Here is a 25377-nt window from a genome sequence, read left to right as displayed (position 1 = left end):
AAAGCTTTAGTTTGTAGACTATCATTTTACAGATGTATGTTGAAAACGTTTTTGGGAGATGCGATGGATCATTGGGGATCATTAAATATGCCCTTTTTGTTGTTCAGTGAAATCATCCCATGTGAAGAGTCAACTCATTTAAAGTTCAATTCGTAACTAAATTGTTTAAAAAAAATATCTATTGGAAGGATTTAATCATTTGCAATTATGCCTACTTATGATAAGGTAAATGGTTAATGTTTCTGTCTCCATATGATATGGTAAATAAACTCAAAAAAAGAAACGGCCCTTTTTCAGGACCCAGTCTTTCAAGATCATTTGTAAAAATCCAAATAATTTCACAGATCTTCATTGTAAAGGGTTTAATGAACCATAAACTTGTTCAATGGACCATAAACAATGAATGAACGGTCGTTAAAAAACGAACAGCTTACAGTCGGTAGGCAATTAAGGTCACAGTTATGAAAACTTAGGACACTAAAGAGGCCTTTCTACTGACTCTGAAAAACACCAAAAGAAAGATGCTCAGGGTCCCTGCTCATCTGCGTGAACGTGCCTTAGGCATGCTGCAAGGAGGCATGAGGACTGCAGATGTGGCCAGGGCAATAAATTGCAATGTCCGTGCTGTGAGACGCCTAAGACAGCGCTACAGGGAGACAGGACGGACAGCTGATCGCCCTCGCAGTGGCAGACCACGTGTAACAACACCTGCACAGGATTGGTACAACAACTGTCCGAGTTACACCAGGAACGCACAATCCCTCCATCAGTGCTCAGACTGTCCGCAAGAGCCTGAGAGATGCTGGATTGAGTGCTTGCAGGCCTGTTGTAAGGCAGGTCCTCACCAGACATCACAGGCAACAATGTCGCCTATGGGCACAAACCCACTGTCGCTGGACCAGACAGGACTGTCAAAAAGTGCTCTTCACTGACGAGTCGTGGTTTTGTCTCACCAGGGGTGATGGTCGAATTCGCGTTTATCATAGAAGGAATGAGCGTTACACCGAGGCCTGTACTCTGGAATGGGATGGATTTGGAAGTGGAGGGTCGTCATAGTCTGGGGCGGTATGTCACAGCATCATCAGACTGCCTGCAATGGCAACAAGCTCAATATCAATGCTGTGCGTTACAGGGAAGACATCCTCCTCCCTCATGTGGTACCCTTCCTGCAGGCTCATCCTGACCCTCCAGCATGACAATGCCACCAGCCATACTGCTCATTCTGTGCGTGATTTCCTGCAAGACAGGAATGTCAGTGGCCTGCCATGGCCAGCGAACAGCCCGGATCTCAATCCCATTGAGTACATCTGGGACCTGTTGGATCGGAAGGTGAGGGCTAGGGCCATTCCACCCAGAAATGTCTGGGAACTTGCAGGTGCCTTGGTGGAAGAGTGGGGTAACATCTCACAGCAAGAACTGGCAAATCTGGTGCAGTCCATGAGGAGGAGATGCACTGCAGTACTTAATGCAGCTGGTGGCCACACCAGATACTGACTTACTTCGATTTTGACCCCCCTTTGTTCAGGGACACATTATTCAATTTCTGTTAGTCACATGTCTGTGGAACTTGTTCAGTTTATGTCTCAGTTGTTGAATCTTGTTATGCTCAAAGAAATATTTACGCATTAAGTTTGCTGAAAATAAACGCAGTTGACAGTGAGAGGACGTTTTTTTTTTTTTGCTGAGTTTATATCCAATGCAAAAAACATCTACATTTAAATGGGATTAATATTAATTTGCATATATTTCCGTTACTTCCCACGGAAAGTTTCCACCTCTGAATATTCCCCAAAATGTGCAACCTAATCACAGTCAATGGCAGCCACAGTATGCATTATGGGTATCAGCATAGGGGCCTGGGTGCAATAAGTCCCCTTTGGACCATTATAGAACTCCACACCGCCTCTCTCAACGTGAGGCGGGCTCTCACCATGGTACCCATTCCTTTTACTGATGTTTGGCATATTTTACATCTCTCGCTTTCCCACTCTCCATATCTTCTCTTTCCTTCCTTCACCTCTATCCCCCCCTCTCTCGCTCTCCCGCTGTCTAATCCTGCTCGCAGACATGCTCTGCCTCCAGTAATAAGATTTGCCAATTCAGACTCCAGTCTCTGGAGGCGATCAAGTAATGAAACTCACATGTGCGCGGTCTCATGCACACAGGCCCATAAAAACAGGCCTTTTACTGGAATGCTGCCGGGCCAAGAGCAGTTTGGTGAGGGTTTTAAAAAGATAAATCAAATTACAATGTGGATAGGTTTGATTGTTGCCCTCAAATTAAGTTCTGTGCGGTTTGTGCTTTGGTGTTTGAATGTGATCAGCTCCAATTTGATGGCCTGATATGCACTTAGCACGTAGGGGGAAATCCCAAAGAGTGTAAAGTCTAGATGCAGAATAATCATATAAAACCCTATAGGTGTGACTTTCACATTCTTTTCGACTTTAATACTTGCCATTATACTGGTCTACTACACGAGTAGCATAAACCAAAATAGAGGCTACATTTAGAATAAACAAAATACCACATCTTCAAAATAAAAACGGGGTAATCAAATGTGTAAAGTTGTAAACTACAGCACCAGCAGCACAGATGACCCAACACAGTGTGTGTGAAACAGTCACCATTCAGTTCCCTTTCACCGTGCATCCATTTGTCCTGCCGGCATTGTGCCCCAAGTTAATGCAATCAGCACTTAGTAAAATTCTACTGATTCATCACAACGCCACAAATCAGTGCAGTCTGTGTGCCCCCCTCCACCAAAGGAGCGCCATTGCCGCCCCGACTGCGCTATACCGCGGCTGCGTTCCCACCACAGAGTAAACTGTTCCAGCGGGCACAATGTAACTACCTGAATTGTGAGTTAGTTGGGTCTTTGACTTTAGAGTGGGTCTGGCCATCTATCATAGGCTCCATATAATAAAGGCATATTTGAACCACCCCAACCACTCCATGCCTGGTTTAAGGGAAAGTGTGCATTCTTTGTAGAACGAGGCAACAATTCTCCTTCAGAAAAACATCTCAATACAGCAATGTTCTTTGCCTGAGCACTATTTTGGCCCCGAAAATAAGAATTCTACATGATCTAAATCTCCAGCTATGCAGACAGAGTGTACTTATTCACTCTCCTCATTCTCTCCCTCTTATTCCTGAGCCTCTTTGGTACAGCTACAAATGGGGCTAACTTTATTACTGTTTTACTCTTAGCGGCTGGATACAAAACCCCCTATCCTCTCCTACATGCTAACTATTCTCTCTACTTTAATACTGTACAGGCGTAGTTCTCTCAGAGTAAAGCGCCCTCTCCTCTCATTCTATCGTACTCTTCCTTTTTGTCTGCGTCAAGCTGTCGCTTTAGCCTCCTGCACTACTGCATGTTGCAAACTGTCTGTCCACATCGTGCACATTCACATGTATAAAAGCATGACCAACTACACAGTTGCAAAACAGCCACCACAGCATCCTAGCTAAGAATAGGCATGAGTTTGCGCTTAGAAATAGGCTGATAAAATGCAGTCTTAGAGAAAAGATAAGGTGACTTACATCTGTTAAGCATGCATGTCAAAAAAAGGTGTTTGGAAATAAATCCACGGTAACAGAGTGATTCTGAGACTCCGATTTTTCACTTGAAAATGTCAACAACAAAAAAACAAAAAAAAATAGATATATATGATTGCAAAGTTAAATAAACCAAACAACTCCATGCACAAGGACAACTTTTAACAATATCTACTGAATATTTAGCAAAAACACATTTATTTGAACAGTGCCGATGCAAAGTTTGTTAAAAGAATGACGGCACAAGCAGCACTGTTGCTAGTATTAACATTAGAATGAAATCAATGGATTAGCTCGTTTCCATGAAACAGCTGCCTGTGTTAGCACTGTTAAAAAAACACTACTGCCACCTTCTCGTTTGGAGTATTTTAACAAGGCTGAGTGGCTTCCCACTTCCAAGGTGTCTGCTGTGTGAACACAAAAGAGTGACTGCCGACACTATCTATTCAGAGGTGCTAAGTACTTTGACAATCCTAACAGTGTGTCTGATTTAGGTTACCTCCATTCCCTTTAAGTTGAACGTGAGAGGAAAATCGTCTCCAAAGAATGATAAACTTGTAGGCCTACTTCGATAAGAATCCGGGACAATAACGGCATAAAATATGTCCTTGAGCAAGACGGAGCACGTAGCCTATGTGCCTTGTAGGGACTTGTTGGGGAACAATCAGTTTGGCAGAATTTACTTCAACCATTTCGAAGAACATTCTGAGAAACTGTTGAGACTGATAAAAGCCAGTGTGAATCATAAACATAGAACTTAACCCTAGAGCCAACCAATATCCAATTTTAGGATCCTATACCAATTTTAAAAGTGGAAATATTTACAGAACCAATATGTGCGCAAATATTTGTATTATTATAGCTAAAAAATAAAAAAATCTGTGCTTAAAATCAGAAAGCTGATTTCTTACACTTGAGGAAAGAACATTAACTTAAGCACCACATAACACTTTGGAGCACTAGAAATGGATGATTTTTTAATAGAAGAAAACAGTTTAAGAACAAATTCTTATTTTACAATGATGATCTACCCTGGCAAAACCCGGCAATTGTGTGCCACAATATGTTACTCTAGTGAAAGGAGAATAAACTGCACTGATTCACTGAAGCCTAAGCTCAATGACATGACACATTTTCAATATATTGGTATTTACTAGTGATGCACCGATATTACATTTTTGGCCGATACCGATATCTGATATTTTCCTTGCCAAAAAAACCCTGATATCGATACTGATAACCAATATTTAAAAATGTTGCAACCTTAAGCATTCTAGTACAGTTAAATAGTTAACACTCACACAGCGGTCTAAGGCACTGCATCTCTGTGCAATAAGAGTCATTACAGTCCCTGGTTCAAATCCCGGCGTGATTGGGAGTCCCATAGTGCGGCGCACAATTGGCCCCAGCGTTGTCCGGGTTTGGCCATCATTGTAAATAAGAATTTGTTCTGAACTGACTTGCCTAGTTAAGGTCACACACACACACACACACACACACACACACACACACACACACACACACACACACACACACACACACACACACACACACACACACACACACACACACACCACACACACACACACACCCCACCAAAAAGTTATTTTGTTGGCATTTATGCATGTCCCCACTACCAGTAAAACAATCAAAACCTATTTCTTTCACTTACTTGCTGTGCTGTTTCATTGTTCAGTCGTTTCATTCTCAACCAGGATTTATCATACTATGGAACGCCGTTTGGTCTTTGCTTGTCAAATAACACACTATTTGACGTGTCAAATAAGCTTGTTGACCAATCAGGACCTGAATATGACTGCACGTCACATAATAATTTAACACGTTCATAAATTTACGTAGTTATTACACAATCACCCGTATTTCATATGTCACAACGATTCATCATATACTATGAGGCTGGTAAAGTTGTCTCGCACACCTACAGTGCTGGTCATAAAAAAGCTTGCTCATGGATGCAAACAATGTTCTTCCCTAAAAACATAGCAAAATGACAATCTGTTTCAGTAGCTATAGTTAGTTAGCTAGCTAGCTAACTATATAGCTAGGTGTCATCTAAAATAACCCTAATTTATAAGACAGTTCTTATTTGGTTAATGGTTGTCAGACCCATCTATGTGAAACTAGCCACAATAAGGATTAGCCACAATAGTGGACTTTGCGGTTAGCCTTCAAAATAAAAAGTATGTCATTGACAATGATGCAAATGAATCCAAACAGTAGAATTATGCCATAATTGAATAGATCATGCTAAACGAGCTTGGAATGTTATATAACATCAACAAAAGACAATTTGTTAATTTGACAAAAATCTGTTGAAATCACACTGGATGTATTATACTTTAGAATTGTATTGGGGTCATACTTATTTCACTGTTACAGCCTTACCTATGGATTGTGGCTCAATGACATGGGGTATCAGTCTGCTCAGTGACACCCAGAGAACATTAGCGTCGTAGCTCTTATTACATTTATTGTCAACCTATGTGTATTGAACACTATTCCAGAGGAAAAATAATACTGCGTGGATATTTTGGAGTCTGATAACTCTGAGGAGGATGTTGGGAAAAAATATCTTGGTATTGAGTAGACCGATACCCCATTTCATTGATCCCCAATCCTTAGGTAAAGCTGTACAGTGCAATATGATTATCAACACACAAAATAGGCTGATTGTGTGAAATCATCTCCCCAGTCACAGTCCCGCGATAAGAGCTACAACGCTAATATTTGCATAAACTCTTCACAGTTGTGTTCTGTGGGTGTCACCAAGTAGACTGATACACCATTTCATTGACTCACATTCCAACCTTGTTTGACATTATCTAGTCTAAATATGGCATGATTCCACCAACTGTAACCTTCTGCATCACTTTCAAAGAGGTACTTCTATTTTTAAGGAAAACCGCAAATTCCACTATTGTGCCAAATCCTTATTGTGGCCTGCTTCACAACACATAACCCAGTCCAGTCGAGCCTCACTAGCCAGATGATGCTAGCTGGCTGCTTATAACGATAGCTTTATCGGCAACAGGGTTAAGTAGCTGGCTAGCCATTTATTTTCATGAACTGAAGTTCGATTTCAATAGGCGAACAACAATACTCACAAGGATTCCCAAATCATTGCTAAGAACAATGAAAATGACTTCAGTTTCTACTGGTCATCGTTTTCAGGCTGGTTGTATTGGTGCTAGCTAGGTACCAAGCTAACGCTAGCTACCCCAGAAGTTGCGGTCAAACAAATAATGGTTTATTACCAACGCGGGATTGTAAACACATCGTTCGTGGCCGGTGTTGCTTGTTTGCAGACTTTATTGTACAGCTTTGACAGTGCTACTGATAGTAGTGGTGGCGCTTGGTTTGCACGTGCAAATTCAGAACACACAACATTCTATAATAAAACTGTTATTTGAAGTGTCAAATTAAAAGCTTATTTGATGTGTATCTTTTTTGACATGCGAAGCTAATAGCAGTGACGCTATTACTGTGTAACTCCGGTAGGGCAACATGTGTACCGGTGCTCGACCAGTTGGCAAAAGCCAACAACACCCACGACAGAACAGTTGATTGTCAATGGCAATGAATACCATTATCTTGGCGTTAACCTGTTAGGGCTAGGGGGCAGTATTTGCACGGCTGGATAAAAAAAATGTACCCGATTTAATCTGGTTACTAATCCTACCCAGTAACTAGAATATGCATATACTTATTATATATGGATAGAAAACACTCTAAAGTTTCTAAAACTGTTTGAATGGTGTCTGCGAGTATAACAGAACTCATTTGGCAGGCAAAACCCTGAGACATTTTCTGACAGGAAGTGGATACCTGATGTGTTGTATTACCTTTAAACCTATCCCATTGAAAAACACAGGGGCTGAGGAATATTTTGGCACTTCCTATTGCTTCCACTAGATGTCACCAGCCTTTACAAAGTGTTTTGAGTCTTCTGGAGGGAGATCTGACCGAACAAGAGCCATGGAACGATGATGGCCCATTAGACACCTGGCGCGCGAGTTCATGTTGGGTACCCTCGTTCCAATACGTTATAAAAGAGTATGCATTCGTCCACCTTGAATATTATTCATGTTCTGGTTAAAAAAGGCCCTAATGATTTATGCTATACAACGTTTGACATGTTTGAACGAACGTAAATATATTTTTTCCCCTCGTTCATGACGAGAAGTCCGGCTGGCTTAGATCATGTGCTAACAAGACGGAGATTTTTGGACATAAATGATGAGCTTTTTTGAACAAAATTACATTCGTTATGGACCTGTGATACCTGGAAGTGACATCTGATGAAGAGATTCAAAGGTAATGGATTATTTACATAGTATTTTCGATTTTAGATCTCCCCAACATGACGTCTAGTCTGTATCGCAACGCGTATTTTTCTGGGCGCAGTGCTCAGATTATTGCAAAGTGTGATTTCCCAGTAAGGTTATTTTTAAATCTGGCAAGTTGATTGCGTTCAAGAGATGTAAATCTATAATTCTTTAAATGACAATATAATATTTTACCAATGTTTTCTAATTTTAATTATTTAATTTGTGGTGTTGACTTGACTGCCGGTTATTGGAGGGAAACGATTTCCTCAACATCAATGCCATAGTAAAACGCTGTTTTTGGATATAAATATGAACTTGATAGAACTAAAAATGCATGCATTGTCTAACATAATGTCCTAGGAGTGTCATCTGATGGAGATTGTAAAAGGTTAGTGCATCATTTTAGCTGGTGTTATGGTTTTGGTGACCCTGTCTTGTAAATGTACTGTCCTAACATACTCTAAATTTATGCTTTCGCCGTGAAACCATTTTGAAATCGTAAAACGTGGTTAGATTAAGGAGATGTTTATCTTTCAAAGGGTGTAAAATAGTTGTATGTTTGAAAAATTTGAATTTTGACATTTATTTGGATTCAAATTTGCCGCTCTTGAAATGCACCTGCTGTTGATGGAGTGCACCACGGGTGGGACGCTAGCGTCCCACCTAGCCCATAGAGGTTAATGGATTTCGCCTTTGAGTTGTCTTGCTGAAATGTTCTTACTCTTTCAAATGACTGCACGACTTGTTGACTGCTCGATCCACACAGCAGACATTGTGGGCTAGGTTAGGAATGCTGTGTTGCAGATGTAGCGCAACATTTTACGTGGCGTCATTACATCATGTACCTATGTTATATAGGCTTTGACATCGGTTTTGCACATCGTTGTTAAACTAGACATCAGGCCGATACCGATGTTGGCCTTTTTAGCTAATATCGTCTGATTCCAATATGTTCACCGATATATCGTGCATCCCTAGTATTTAGCTATGTAACATCAATTGTAGCCACTGACTTCTGGTAGTTGAAAGGAAAAACATCACAAAATTCGCTGCCGGTTGCCCCGAGCATTGCCTCAATGAACAGTCCTTGCAATTCTGGATCCTTGGGATGTCCCTACCCCATTGAAGTTGAAATTTAAAATGATTACGGTAAGGGTCAAGGTTCAGGTTAGGTAGGGGTTATGTCCCAAGGATCCCGGATAGCACTAGCCCCTCAGTGAATGGCGTCAAGTACTCTCACACAGGCTGGAATGGCAAAACGTGAATTTGGACCAGCCCCTGACAAATGACAACCCATACATCAAAATGTAAATATGAAGCACTACCTTGTAACCTTCTACATTTTTTTTGTGTCTCTGAAGACAAAGCTTGAGGAATACCCTTCAAAAAAGCATATATAAAACCCACCAGATTTAGCGGGCTTCACGTAAAGGGCTTTAGCGTTACCATAGAGTCGAATGTTCTTTGCACTTAACACATTTGAGCATAGCATCCATGACTTGTCGCGACGCCCATCCATGACACTTCGTAACAGTATATGGTCAGTGTGCATTTTTTGCACTTTATTTAGCATGCAAGCTTCACTCTACTCAGAACTCACCATAAAATCAGTAACAGTTAGTTCACAGTAGTTTACTCTCCTCTCCGACTGGTGTAGTTGTGTTGAATTATAGTGTCCAGTCTTGCTGTAGCACGCCAAGGCAAGATGGGTTTATAGCCATGTAAAGAGTGCCCTATTCAGGACAAATAATGAAATGCAAAAATTAAGTAAAATTCTATGAAGAACTGCTCCAACCCCCCCCCCAAGTGTTTGTCGCATTTTTTCTATCAGTCCTTTTCGGTGGATTAAATGTTGAAATACAAATACATCCGTAAAAGGATATCAGCCGATAATGTCGGGCAACCGATAAATCGGTTGGGCTCTACTTTACAGTAGTTTGACAACACACACCCCATGACACATATTTTTGCAGTGTAAAGAGACGGATGTAGATTAAAATCTCTTATTTCTGAACCACCGTAGGTAGTGTGGGACACATGTACACGACATACCCCCCCCCCTGAATGGTACAGGGTAAAGACAATAGCTCTCCAACGCCACATGTCCCTGCAAGAATTAGGCCTTTGTTGTTGAAAATTAAAAAGGCTTTTAAAATGTCCACACATTTGTGAATCGTTTCATTAAATCAAGTGTTCAGCATTATGTGCAATATGGTTTACATGAGAAACTCCTGTATAGTTTGAATAGTTATTCTTATTTTGCTTGTCTATATACACTATGGTATTTATGTTGTGCTAATAGCTGCATACACACGAAGCAGAAATGTGGCTTTGGCCACACTGTCTGCAATAAAGCACATAAGATTTTTTTTTTTTCGTTTTTTTTACCTATAGGCAAGCTATCAACCATCGCACATTATTCAAACGTTGTCCATGGGAGGCAATTGGAATTTGAGAGATTTCACAATTGAATTGCGGTTAGAATATGTTATGGTATCAATGGGCAATCCAATTGAATGACGACAGTAGTCAGCACTATTGTCAGCTGGTCCCCACCACTAGGCTGGTGGTGACAAAGAAAACTCAGACACAAGTATAGCTGGTTATAAACCAGAGGGACATTCTAGTGCGCCGTTTTTGTCACACAATAAACAACCTCAGCTGCATAAAATGGCCTCACAACACCAGGATCACATCAAACACTGGTTAAAATGTTCTACAAGGGAGGAGTTAGTAGGAAGATTTTCTGGTTCGAGCCTGCCAGACAAAATAAGTGAATGGAAGTTGTGAACTGAAAGTGACGCTTCCTTCTTCTCAGTGGTTTTCAGGCCCAGAGTGAAGGTCCTCTTTTCAAGCAAGGCTGGCTGGCTGGCTGGCTGGCTACATGACTCAGTCGAGAGGCCTAGGAAAGGAGCAGCAGCATGCTGGTGTTTTAAAAAGACTGGGAGCTGGAATGAACCGGAATGCTTCTCCAAGCCCGGCCCAGCCCTCTCTCGCTCTTTCCCTCTATCCACATCTGCTGCTCTGAAGTAAACCCCTGTGGCTCAATGAGAGCAGAGGCCCCTTTCCAAGCCTACGCTCTCCTCCCTCTCACCCTCCCAGCAGGGACCGACTCCAAGAACATTATCAAAACATTAAAAAAGAGGAGGGTGAGAGGAAAAAAAGCTGAAGCACTGGAGGAAAGAAAGAGGGGATCTGCCAGATCCCTCAGTGGCAGGCAATAAATCACACTCTGAAGCAACAAGACTCGAACCAGCCCAGAGCCCTCCTCAGCCCCTTAGCCTGCCCAGGCCTTAGCCCCCACGCTTCCCAGCCCCTCTCCTTTCTCACCAGCCAGCCTGCAGCCCTGATCACTCAGCTCACCAATCCCTTTCCCCAGCCCCTTCCCTCCCACACTCCTCCCTCCCAGCCTCAAGCACTCTCTCCCCCTTCCCGTGACACAGAGACTTTTCTTCTCCTGGTGCTACATTCACACTTGCTCTGGGCTCAGCGCTGCCACTCAACCACAGTCATGCCCATTCACCACATGTCCCCTTCACATATGGCTCCTCGCTCACCCTGCAAGCCCCAGCTAAAGAATTTCACAATCGCACCACAAAGGACAGGAAATGGAAACCAGGCCACCAGAGCCTGTTGTATAGGTGAGCTGACAGATCTACGCAAAGTCAGAGAGCCTGAATATACGCCACAGCATCTTTAAAGATGCATGTCTTTCTACTTACAAAGTCTTGTAGCCTCGAGTGGCCATATAGAATTGTGTCAGTGTTGCCTGAAACAGCCCGGGTTGTTTCGGTTTAATAATAGGTCAATTAAAAAAACAAAAAAAACATGATGTATCATCGTAAAAAAATGACATTTCAAAAGTGTGATATGCAATCGCGTTGACTCGAGGATTTTCCACAACACGAAGATGACTCTCGTCACCTTTTGTTAGCGGAATATCAACAAAAAAAACGGATTACAAAAGGTCAGAATGACAGATTTTCTTAGCCAGGCCAAAATAATCTCCCCAAAAATGTACCCAATGCAAACAGACAGGCTTCCAGTTCAGATCTGGCCCATTTATTTCACGTGGATTAGTCAGTAGAAAATAGCACGACTGTAATTTTTTTTATAATTGTGCCTACAGCAAAATGAAATCTTTTCTCGATGCAGGCCAGGAAGAGTTTCAAAGAGGAGTGGTCCAGCAGTCCAACCACTGGGCTGGTACTAGGTGCTGCGCAGCACCATAATGCACTGAACCGGAGCCAAGCCCCATTGTCCTCCGGCCCTGGTTAGTATTCAGTGGGGCTGTGAGAGCACTGCCACTTTTTATCAAAGATGTCATTGTGGTCCCACCATGCGAGTCCCCTTTCTCAGCTACTGTTTGACGCTGGGACCGAAACAAAAAGGAAAACATTTCAACTGACTTGCTTGGGCTTAATGTAAAGAAATAAACTGTCAAGGAAATGGCTCCCATGCAAACGTTGGCGCGTAGGCTACACCAATCTGACGTTTAGTAAACATTGTAGTAAACCGTTTAGCAATCATTACTGCCTAACAAATCATCATTGGAAACTTCACAGGATGCAAATCGTTCCATTCAGTGTGACCAAAAAGCATACAGCCAGGTAGGCAACAAACAAAAAAAAACAAGCAAAATATAATTTACCCATTCTCTATGATGAAAGAAGTGGGACAAAAAAACAACATGATTGTGACAATCGTGTGGACCCTTAATTTTGTAAATATTAGGTTGTCTGCAATTACTGCGGCTTGAAAACACCTCTGCTTTTTTCCAACTCCAAGGTAACAGGTTTCCACAGGCCCTAATTGAAGGATGGATACGTAGAGGTCTGTGACGCACATCTGCTAACCAGGTTAGCTATAAACTGGGCAGTGGTTCGAATGTCCAATCATCTAAGAAGAGATAGGATAAAATTAAACAAGAGATAGAATTGGCTAATACTTTGTAGATAGCCAAATGGATTGCTTCAGCAAATGCATCCAACACAACATAAAGATATCATAAATCAGGCATTGTTTGCTTTGGTCTCTTACATAGATGTTTTTGGGGATCTATTTGATGTTGGGAGAGAACAAATCTAATAAAGGTTAGGCATTGGAATCCATCACTTTTTATCTTATATGATTTCAATATGAGGCGTCTACAATCTTCTGTGTGTCCTAGCTACAACACAACCATGTGTAACACAATACTACCCTGGAGCAGAGAGTGTAAATGGAACCATGAAGTGAGCCCAATGGGTTGAATTACTACTGTGGTTTGACCAAATGGCTTCCACAAAGAGATTCTCAAATGGTGAAGGAACAAAGTCTGAAATGTCACAAATGCAGTAATGCACAAGGTCCATCCAACACAAATGGGAAGTTCTGTAAATAAAATGCAATGTTATAACATCAGGGTAGAGTCTTTCAAGTGCTTTCAAAAAGAAGCATACCACTGAGGGACGATTGAAATGTAAGGGGTAGGCTATTTACAAAGCAGCCGACCATCTGGATTTGCTTTGTGGGTTTAAAAGTATTTTCGATTAAATCCAACAAAGGGGTTTGTAAGGGCTATCTAAAACTCAGTGGTAATGTTAACAAGAGGTTAGTCTATGTGAAGGATGAACCACTCCACCACCTCTACAGCAAGGTTACAAGTCAGCTTGGCTGCCTGCAAACCTATCGTGGATTAGCCTTTGGTTTGGCATTTTGTTTCAGCAACTGATTGTTAACGCAGGAGAAAAGTTTGGCTTAATTGCGTAGAGGCCTATTCAATCAAAACCTGCAATGGGGTTTGTAGGGCATGTAAAAAAATAAAAAGAAAGAGCTGGGATGATAACCGAAAATGATCGACACAGACCAAATAAATACGTTTTCTAATATGTTGTTTTTTGTTAATTGGACAATTGATAGATACAACATTCAAAGTAGTAGTGGTAGTTTTAAGGTAAAACATAAATTACTATGGTGCACATTAAATGTACCATTCAATTTATCATTAGTGATAATTCAGTAAATTTATCATGATATGGATTTGTGTCTATATCACCCAGCTCAACATTTTACCCATGCAGTGTGAAATGTTTGAATTGTTTCTGTTTTGTTTTTTTGTTTACAATGTGAACATTGGTTTTGTACTGTATACTGTTTATCACTCACCTAGTTCATCACCAGAGTCAGCCTTGGAGGAGCCCGGGGCCACGGGTAAGGGTCTGGGGGGTCTCGGCTTGGGAGTGGGAGGAGAGATCCTCTTCTTCCCAATGAACTCCACATATGTCCCTGGAAAGTCTCCCTTTTCCTGAGTGGTTTCATTAAAGCCAGGCAGCCAGCCAATGTCCTCTGGCCTTTCTTCCAGGCCGTCGCTGTACCCTAGGGCCACCAGGGTCCCTTTGGTCACTGTTAAGATGTCCCCCACATGGAGGTCAATGTCCTCCTCTCGCTCCTTCTTGTAATCATAAAGTGCCCTGTACTGATATCCTTCTGCGGCCATCGTAGAGACTTTTCACACAGGTGTTTTTTGTTGTTGGTATATATATATTCTTTTAAATCAACACGGCTGTGAATAACTTGTTCGGGCAGGTTAGAGTTCCACCAATTAGTTACTCCTCAGGTTTTCCCGAGAATATATTAACGGAGCAAACAAAAAAAGCCAAAAAAGACCTAATGAACATTCTAGCCCTCAAATGTTCTTTGGGTGATTATTGTGTTTTAACTTGTCTTCAGGTCATTCTCAAAGCTTGGCTATCCACTGCACCCCTATGGTGCCTCCGGCAGTGTTTCCATGAGTATATGGCCCCTGCAGCAGTGGCCTTGAGAAGGTACACCTGACCTGCAATACAGAACAGAAGAAGCCATTTGCAACACATTGCATAAGACTTATGATCACATACATTTTAAAATCGGTGGTGGCTACATGTACAAGAAAGGTACCAGCGAAATAGGGACAGTTCTAAATTGGTGGTGGGGGGGAAGAGAGAGAGAGAGTCCTAACTTTTTTGTTGTTGTGCTCTTGGGATTTTTTTTTTATAAATAAATATATGAGCACAGGGGAGGGTAGTGCATTTTTTTCACTGGTTTACATTCACCATTTTGTAGGTTTTACTATACATTTTCTTCCATCCTAGCCCAACTTCCTCATCTCCTTGCATGCGCCTCCCCTATCAAGGTACTTCCCTTAGGCACTACGCTTTTCCGCGCGCTTACTATACCACAGGTCAATATAGTCCAATCCAACTGTCTATCCTGCCCTCTATCGACCATTCAGTGACAATAGCGGTAGGTGGATCGTTTGTCCAGATCTGTAATAGGCTAACTTGCAATCATACCACATATAATTCAAACGTGGCCTGTGGTTGTGAGGCCGGTTGGACGTACTACCAAATTCTCTAAAATGAAGTTTTAAGCGGCTTATGGTAGAGAAAGGAACATACAAATTCTCTGCCAACAGATCTGGTGGACATTCCTGCAGTCAGCATGCCAATTGCACACTCCCACAAAACTTAAGACATCTGTGGAATTGTGTTGTGTCACAAAACTGCACATTTTAGAGTGGCCTTTTATTGTCCCCAGCACAAGGTGGACCTGTGTAATGATCATGCAGTTTAATCAGCTTCTTGATATCCCACACCTGTCAGGTGGTTGGATTATCTTGACAAAAGGCAAAAATGCTCACTAACAGAGATGTAAACACAACATTTGAGAGAAATAAGCTGTTTGCGCATATGGAACATTTCTGGGATGTTTTATTTCAGCTCATGAAACATGGGACCAACATTTCGCATTTATATATATTTTTTTCCAGTACAATTCCAGCATTTGAGGAATGGAAAGAGACTGTTACGAATCACCTAAAAGTTATGACATTCAGAGAATGCCTTCTAATACTGGGTACAAGGTAGGGAGGGATGTATTTTCTGTTTGTTGCAATCGACAGCCTATTTGACTGTGGTGTTGAAAATGCAAACCATGATATTGAAACCTGTTGGTGGAAAATTTGTTGCATATACTAGATATAATTATAAATATAGCATCAAAATGTTAAATCTGATAGCCCCCTAGCTGATCCTCGTTTGCAGCCAGCTCTGACCATAGTGCAAAGAGACAGGCAGTGAGAGTCTCGTTCGTGGCCCTACGCCCGTAGCCATGCGTTACAGACTGTGCCACAAAAGTATGCCAAAGTGGTCAAGTCAATATCCATGATTATCAACACAGGGTCATTAGTTATTGTTATTTCTGCCCTGCTAGAGCTGCCCCAGTCAACAGTAAGTGCTGTTATTGTGAAGTGGAAATGTCTAAGCGCAACAACGGCAGTCTTTTTTTTGTTGGACACCTCAAGTTGGACCCCCCCCCACCCTGAGTAAAAACACATTTGGTGATGACATTTCACTTCCTTATGTTATAAAATACATTTTACTATGACAAATATGATTCTTCATATTCGGAATCGCTCATTAACATTATATCCCAAAAGTTGCATTTCGTAACCTAATACACCCGATAATAAGCACAGAGCTCTGTTGACAGAGCGGTGCCATTTGTCGCAGCGACTTCAGGATTTTACAGGTTGTGGTGGTCGCAAAGTTGTCGCAAAAAGAGAAATTAACATGACAAGTTTAATTAAATGTAAAAGCTTGCGGTACACTCAGTGCTCCTTTGACATTTCACAGAGATATGCTTGTTTATCACAATATAAAAAAAGCGTATACTAGAATCTGAAAATCAACATCCGTCTTACCTTTATATTTTTTGATGCCCTCCAGATTTGAGAAGAAAGATAATTAGTTCAACGGTGAGCCTGTCAGTTTGCCTTGATTCTCACACAGCATCCAGACAAGCTGACAAAAATATATCTTTTCAGATTTTTAACCCCTCTTCTTACGAATTCCAAAGATTTAGTCACCCTAATCTTGGCAATCCTACAAGGGTAAAAACTCCAATAACTTTTGGACAGATGATAGAGACATGAGGTTTGGACCATTGCTTTTCTTAGAAAAGTATCTACACAAGTAAAATATTTTACTATTAGTCAAAAGATGCGGTTTTGATTGGACGCCCTACATATTGTGGCTTTTTCACTAGTGCCAATGAGTAGTTCTGCTGAATAAACCCAAAACTCAAACAAGCAGTTGTTGAATAAGCACTAATTAAAACCTTTTTAGGTTAACATAATTTATGAGATGGAATGCTAACATAGATAAATAAAAAAGTGCATTGATTTACATTTGCTTATGCTGTTAAACCATGTTGAATGCCAATGAAATACTGTAGTGTTTAATGCAGTGGTTCCCAAACTGTTGTAATAGTAGAATGCACAAGGTGCAATTTCGAAATTGGGTAACGCATCAGCAGTTCTGCTTGTCATGTCAGTCATTGAAGAACTTAGAGAGCTAATTATTACTCATGTTACAGTCCCCACCACAACAACAAAATACTTCAAACACGTAATATTGTCCTTGAAACATTTAAAATTGAAATAGTCTAGAATTCCATTCATTCCTTTGGAGGACTGGTTTGTGCAACATTTGCCCATTATTAATTTCCAAATTCTTGAAGCTCTGTCAAATTGGTTGTTGATCATTCCTAGACTACCATTTTCAGGTCTTGTCATAGATTGTCAAGTAAATTTAAGTCAAAACTGTAACGCGACAACTCAGGCACATTCACTGTCTTCTTGGTTAGCAACTCCAGTGTAGATTTGGCCTTCTTTTAGGTTACTGTCCTGCTGAAAGGTGAATTTATCTCCCAGTGCCTGATGGACAGCAGACAACCAGGTTTTACTCTTTTTATTTATTTATTTAACTAGGCAAGTCAGTTAAGAACAAATTCTTATTTACAATGACGGCCTACCCCGGCGCCCTATGGGACACCCAATCACGGCGGATGTGATACAGCCTGGATTCGAACCAGGGACTGTAGTGACGCCTCTTGCACTGAGATGCAGTGCTTTAGACCGCTGCGCCACTCTAAAACAAAATAAAAAAATGTAAATATGTGTGTCACATGCGCCAAATACAACTGGTGTAGACTTTACCGTAACACGCACAAGAATGGAGCTATATACAGGGAGTAACTGTACCAGATCAAGGTAGGAGGTATTGAGGTAGATATGTACATGAAGGCAGGGTAAAGTGACTACACATCAGGATAGATAAGAGTAAAATAAAGAATAGAGTAGCAGCAACAAAAGTTTGTGTGTGTGTCCGTGTAATGTGTGCTTTCGGCCAAAGAGTTCAATCTTGGTCTCATCAGACCAGAGAATCTTGTTTCTCATGGTCTTGAGAGTCCTTTAGGTCCCTTTTGGCAAACTCCAAGCGGACTGTTGTGCCTTTTACTGGAGGAGTGGCTTCCGTCTGGCCACCTTACCATAAAGGCCTGATTGGTGGAGTGCTGCAGAGATGGTTGTACTTCTGGAAGGTACTTCCACCTCCACAGAGAAACTCTTGAGCTCTGTCAGAGTGACCATTGGGTTCTTGGTCACCTCCCTGACCAAGGCCCTTCTCCCCCGATTGCTCAGTTTGGCGTCGCGGCCAGCTCTAGGAAGAGTCTTGGCGGTTCCAAACTCCTTCCATTTAAGAATGATGGAGGCCACGGTGTTCTTGTGGACCTTCAATGCTGCAGACATTTTTTGGTACCCTTCCCCAGATCCGTGCCTCAACACAATCCTGTCTCAGAGCTGTACGGACAATTCCTTCAACCTCATGGCTTGGTTTTTGCTCTGTAATGCACTGTCAACTGTTGGACCTTACATAGACAGGTGTGTGCCTTTCCAAATCATGTCCAATCAATTGAATTTACCACAGGTGGACTCCAATAAAGTTGTAGAATCATCAATGATCAATGGAAACAGGATGCACCTGAGCTCAATTTCAAGTCTCATAGCAAAAGGGTATGAATATTTATGTAAATAAGGTATCTGTTAATTGATATACATTTGCAAAAATGTCTCAACTTTTTTGGTTTGTAATTATGGGGTATTGTGTGTAGATTGATGAGGAAAATGTATTATTTAAATCAATTTTAGAATAAGGCTGGGATGTAATGTGGAAAAAGGGAAGTGGTCTGAATACTTTCCAAATGCACTGTATGTGTGTTTGTGTTGTGTCGTTATTCGTGTGGGTGTTGTGTGTGTGTCTATGCAGGTTATATGAATGTGTGTGGGTTGCCTGTGCATAGCTCGATTCCGTTTCTTTTTTATACTGAAAAACCCCAGTCCTTAACGACAACAAGCATACCCATAACATGATGTAGCCACCACTATGCTTGAAATATGGAGAGTGGTACTCAGTAATGTGTTGTATTTGCCCCCAAAAAATAACATTTTTTGCAGTATTACTTTTGTAACTTATTGCAAACAGGATGCATGATTTGGAATATTTTATTCTGGACAAGCTTCCTTCTTTTCACTGTCAATTAGGTTAGTATTGTGGAGTAACTACAGTTGTTGATCCATCCTCAGTTTTCTCCCATCACAGTCTTTCAACTCTAACCATTTCAAAGTCACCATTGGCCTCATGTGGTTTCCTTCCTATCCGGCAACTGAGTTATGAATGACGCCTGTATCTTAGCAGTGACTGGGTGTATTGATATACCATCCAAAGTGTAATTAATAACTTCACCATGCTCAAAGGGATATACAACATCTGCTGCTTTTATTTTTACCCATCTACCAATAGGTGCCCTTTGTGAGGCATTGGAAAACCTCCCTGGTCTTTGTGGTTGAGTCTGTGTTTGAAATTCACTGCCTGACCGAGGGACCTTACAGATAATTGTATGTTGGGGTACAGAGATGAGGTTGTCATTCAAAAATCATGTTGAACACTTGCACACTGAGTGAGTCCATGCAACTTAATAAGACATGTTTTACTCCTAAACTTATTTAGGCTTGCCATAACAAAGGTGTTGAATACCTATTGACTCAATATATTAAATATTTGTATTAATTTGTAAAAAAAAAGAAAAGAAAAAAAGAACATAATTCCACTTTGACATTATGGGATATTGTGTGTGTAGGCTAGTGACACAAATCTCAATGTAATCCATTTGAAATTCAGGCTGTAGTAACACTACAACATTTGGAAATAGTCAAGGGGTGTGAATACTTTCTGAAGGCACTGTATATCAGTGCTTCCAACTTGTTTGGCTGATCCCTCCTTGTGACCCTGTTGGATTCATGTTCAACCGTGTCACAGGAGTGATCAGCCAATTGTGAAAAATGTACTACTTCAATTTGCCCATGCTGTCAGACGCTATAAAAGCACAGCTACAAAGATGAGTCCTCTATCTATCTCTATAGTATACAGTAACCTCTCCCATCTTCTAGAATGAGAACGTTTTTGTTGATGTTGTTTTGTGTCTTCTCACTTTTGTTTATTTCACTTGCTTTGGTCATGTAAACATAAAGTCCCTCTGAATTGAATAGCTACAGTGGGTAACTAACGTCAACTAGTGGCTTGGTAGTTTACCAGAGACAATTGGCTTTAGGTTTAACTCAAATTACGCCTGAAATGTTGACAGCTAGTTAATTGGAAGCTAAATTAACATTTACTAGGCTGAAAAGCTTTCACCCCAAGTCTAACTTTGTCATGCTTGATAATGACGTTAAAGTTTGGCATGAATAACAACATTTCATGGAATTATCACTATACTGAGGTCGATCAATCGAAGTCCAACAGTACAGTGGTCGGCTTGTCCCTGTCGTCGCGAGCAAGTAAAACTGGGTAACAAATTCCGTTGTAATCAAACGTGTACTACTTTTTTTAATAAGAAATATGACGTTATATGGCATGACAATAGATTCACAGACGTCTTTAACTACAAGTAAAGTTATGAGATAGCCAGTATGCTAACGTGGCATTTAATTCTAACTAGCTACTGTGCTAACGTGTTAGCCTAGCTAACTAGCTACTGTACATATATAATAAAAGCGCACAACTCACTTGCATGAACGGGGCCCAGGTTGAATAGAATGAATCCTCCCTTTCCGTGTGGACACACTATTCCACTCCGATACCAAACATAGAACGTTAGCCACACAAAAACAACGACAAAAGCCTCTGAGAGTAGCTATAACGTTTTCGACCAAATTAGTCCAGGACTTAAAAAGTAGGTTTTAATCTTATTTGCTACGCTCGTACTCTGTCAACAGACGGGACTACTCCGCTCGAGCGAATGCATTGGTTTAGGTTTCAACGAGGGGCATGGCAGTGGACTGGCGGGGTCACTCGTTCACAGGCACGTCAATCCAAATACGTCATCATAAAAGCAGCTATACCCTGCCCTCTCCGGGTAGCAAGTCAAGAGCTTGGAGTGTGATTGGTTATTGAGACTACACGCGAGCAGCACACATGAAACACCCATAAGATAATTACGTAACTTCCACATGCGAACAGGTTAACGTTTATACTATCGTATAGCCTATAGGCCCATGACACTATAGACACAATGAATAAAAATAGCTGGTAATGTTTCTTTTCAGGTTATTTGGCTTTATGGGTTTATGGGTTTTAAAAGCTTACATCTGAGTGATGATTCGTTTTCACATAGGCTGTTTTTACACATGCAACCCAATTCTGACCTATTATGCAGTAATTGGTATTTTGACCAATCATACCAGATCTTTTCACATCAGATCTTTTCAGAGCTGATCTGATTGATCAAATTAGTGGGGAAAAAAGATCCGAATTGGGCTGCCTGTGTAAACGCAGCTCAAGAGGCAATTTAATTGATTCCAGACACAGAAGAGGACTAGCTACGTTGTTAGGAAAACCACTCCCATTGTAGCCGAAGCATAGGAGTGCCAAAGAAGTCTATGGAAACTAAGTTTCAGAACTCTGTGCAGTGCTGTGAAGCACATGTTAGGACTTTACAATTTGCATATTTACCACATATATATATATATATATATATATACATATATATATATATATATACATATATGTATATATATATATGTATACATATATATATATATACATATATATATATATATATATATATATATATATATATACATATATATATATATATATATATACATACATATATATATATATATATATACATATATATATATATATATATATATATATATATATATATATATACATATATATATATATATATATATATGTATATATATATATATATATATGTGGTAAATATGCAAATTGTAAAGTCCTAACATGTGCTTCACAGCACTGCACAGAGTTCTGAAACTTAGTTTCCATAGACTTCTTTGGCACTCCTATGCTTCGGCTACAATGGGAGTATATATATATATATATATATATATATATATATATATATATATATATATATATATATATATATATTTGTTTATTCATTTATGTATCTAAATCCTATTGAGATCAAATATATTTTACTTCGGAGACCTGTCCCAAGAAGAACTATCTACATGCAAACTATCACAACCGGCTGTGATTGGGAGTCCCATAGGGCGGCACACAATTGGCCCAGCGTTGTCTGGGTTTTGCCGGTATAGGCCGTCTTTGTAAATAAGAATTTGTTCTTAACTGACTTGCCTAGCTAAATAAAGGTTAAATATTTTTTTGGTATATATTTTTAAAAACAAAGGTAAACCCAGCCGCGAGTTGCCCAATGATGTGAACCTACCAGAGGAGATAAATACCTTCTATGGTCTGAGCTAAATGCTTCAGATGCTCACTTCGAGGCAAGCAACACTGAACCATGCATGAGAAAACCAGCTGTTCCGGATGACTGTGTGATCTCGCTCTCCATAGCCGATGTGAGTAAGACCTTTAAACAGGTTAACATTCACACACGGATTACCAAGAAGCATACTCAGAGCATGCACTGACCAGCGGGCAAGTGTCTTCACTGACACTTTCAACCTTTCCTGTACGCAGTCTGTAATACCTACATGTTTAAAGCAGACCACCATAGTTGCTGTGCCCAAGAACACCAAGGTAACTTGTCTAAATGACTATCGCTCCGTAGCACTTACATCTGTAGCCATGAAATGCTTTGAAAGGCTGGTCAGAGCTTACATCAACACCATCATCCCAGACACCTTGGACCCACTCCAATTTGCATACTGCCCCAACAAACTCTATTGCACTCTACACTGCTCTCTCCCACCTGGACAAGATGAGCACCTATGTGAGAATGCTGTTCATCAACTACAGCTCATTGTTCAACACCATAGTGCCCTCCAAGCTGTTCACTAAGATCAGGACCCTGGGACAGAACACCTCCCTCTGCAACTGGATCCTGGACTTCCTGACAAGCCGCCCCAGGTGGTGAGGGTAGGCAACAAGACATCCGCCACGCTAACCCTCAACATGGGTGCCCCTCAGGGGTGCGTGCTTAGTCCCCTCCTGTACTCCCAGTTTACCCATGACTGAGTGGCCGTGCACGACTCCAACACCATCATTAAGTTTGCTTACGAAACAACGGTGGTAGGCCTGATCACAGACAACGATGAGACAGCCTATAGGGAGGAGGTGCCAGGACAACAACCTCTCCTTCAAAGTCAGCAAGACAAAGGACCTGATTGTGGACTACAGGAAACGGAGGGCCGAGCACGCCGCCATCAACATCGATGGCGCTGTAGTGGAGCGAGTCGAGAGCTTCAAGTTCCTCGGTGTCCACATCACTAAGGAATTAACACGGTCAACACACACCAACTGTCACGCTCTGATCTGTTTCACCTGTCCCTGTGATTGTCTCCACACCCTCCAGGTGTCGCTTATTTTCCCCAGTGTATTTATCCCTGTGTTTCCTGTCTCTCTGTGCCAGTTCGTCTTGTAGGTTTCCAAGTCAACCAGCGTTTTTCCCGTTCTCCTGCTTTTTGCATTCTCCTTTTTCTAGTCCTCCCGGTTTTGACCGTTGCCTGTTTCTGGACTTTGTACGCGCCTGCCTGACCATTCTGCCTGCCTTGACCACGAGCCTGTCTGCCACTTTGTACCTCCTGGACTTTGATCTGGTTTTGACCTTTTTGCCTGTCCACGACCATTCTTTTGCCTACCCCTTTGGATTAATAAACATTGTAAGACTCCAACCATCTGCCTCCTGTGTCTGCATTTGGGTCTCGCCTTGTGCCTTGATACAAACACAGTCGTGAAGAAGGCACGACAGCGCATCTTCCCCCTCAGGAGGCTGAAAAGATTTAGCATGGGCCCTCAGATCCTTTAAAAGTTCAACAGCTTCACCATTGAGAGCATCTTGACTGGCTGCATCACTGCTTGGTATGGCAACTGTTTGGCATCCAACCGCAAGACGCTACAGAGGGTAGTGCATCCAGGAACTTTATAGCAGGCGGTGTCAAAGGTAGGCTGTAAAAATTGTCAAAGACTCTAGCCACCCAAGTCATAGACTGTCCTCTCTGCTACTGCCCTGCAAGCAGTGCCGATGCACCAAGTCTGGAACCAATAGGACCCTGAACAGCTTCTACCCTAAAGCCATAAGACTGCAAAATAGTTAACCAAACAGCTACCAAAACTTTCTGCAATCTATCCTTTTGTCTAGTCATTTTACCCCTACCTTTATTTCCATATCTACCTCAATTACCTTGTACCCATGCACATAGACTCAGTACTGGTCCCCCGTGTATATAGCCAAGTTATCGTTACTCATTGTGTATTTATTCCTCATGTTATTATTTTTCAATTTTTCTCCCTGCATTGTTGGGAAGGGTCCGTAAGAATTTCATTGTTGTTTATGATGTATGTGACAAATAAATGTTGATTTTGATTGATTTGATACAATTTTATTCGATTTTGATTTGAAGGAGGCAGCATCTTTTGGGAAATGAAGTGACATCTAGATATCAAGATCACTGAGGGAATGTCCTATACCTTTACATTGAAGCATGTGAAATTCAAACGCTGAGTTCAATTCAGAAGTCCACCATCCACTGCTCATACACATTTAATTGGTCAGAATTTCATTAAGCCCAAGTGGTCTAATCAGAAATGATGAGCATTTATTCATGTTTTACTTTTCCAAGAACTGGGAGACAGGCTTCTGGAGAACGAGAAATAAATTATTAATTTATTGGAATTTATTGTAATAAAACCATCTAGGCCTAGTACATACCTACAGAGGGGACTTTCCAGAGCATATTTCTTGCTGCATTCTCCAAAGGATAAAAAGATTTTGAGGAAATGTTCTTGACAATGTAGGTTAAATTCACTTTAAATGTGTCACACTCTATTCATCAGAATGATTAGACTTCGTTGAAATCTAAGGGACCACAAATGAAATGAAAAGAGCTGGGCTGCTGCCTGTATGAGTCATAACTGAGCCTTTCATAAACAGTGAGGTCACTATAGTCATCCACAGCCGTAGCATTTGAATAGGCTATATTGTGAATGTATAGTGTCTCTATTAATTGATACACTTCAGAACATTAATATAGCAGCCTAACAACTGTTAATCACAGACTGTGCATCATAAATAGTGAATTCCTGTCATAGCCTAAAACAACTTGCTAATGAAAAAA

At 41.0% G+C, this 25377-nt stretch overlaps 1 protein-coding gene across 2 annotated transcripts in view; it reads right to left on the bottom strand.

The window, feature by feature from the left end:
* pik3r1 (phosphoinositide-3-kinase, regulatory subunit 1 (alpha)) overlaps nucleotides 1-21105 on the bottom strand; it is a 50324-nt gene extending 29219 nt beyond the window's left edge. For both annotated transcript variants that reach the window (XM_014137300.3, XM_014137306.3), the window contains exons 1-2: nucleotides 20831-21105; nucleotides 14055-14724 (exon numbers count right to left, since the gene is read on the bottom strand). In XM_014137300.3, the coding sequence (XP_013992775.1) occupies nucleotides 14055-14385 (331 nt within the window). In that variant the 5' untranslated portion in view covers nucleotides 14386-14724; nucleotides 20831-21105. The remainder of the gene's footprint in view (nucleotides 1-14054; nucleotides 14725-20830) is intronic.
* Between the last annotated feature and the right edge of the window lie 4272 nt (nucleotides 21106-25377).

The sequence above is a fragment of the Salmo salar genome, chromosome 01 (genome assembly GCF_965601325.2).
Source record: "Salmo salar chromosome 01, fSalSal1, whole genome shotgun sequence".
NCBI lineage: Eukaryota > Metazoa > Chordata > Actinopteri > Salmoniformes > Salmonidae > Salmo > Salmo salar.
This window is presented reverse-complemented; position numbering and strand designations above follow the sequence as displayed.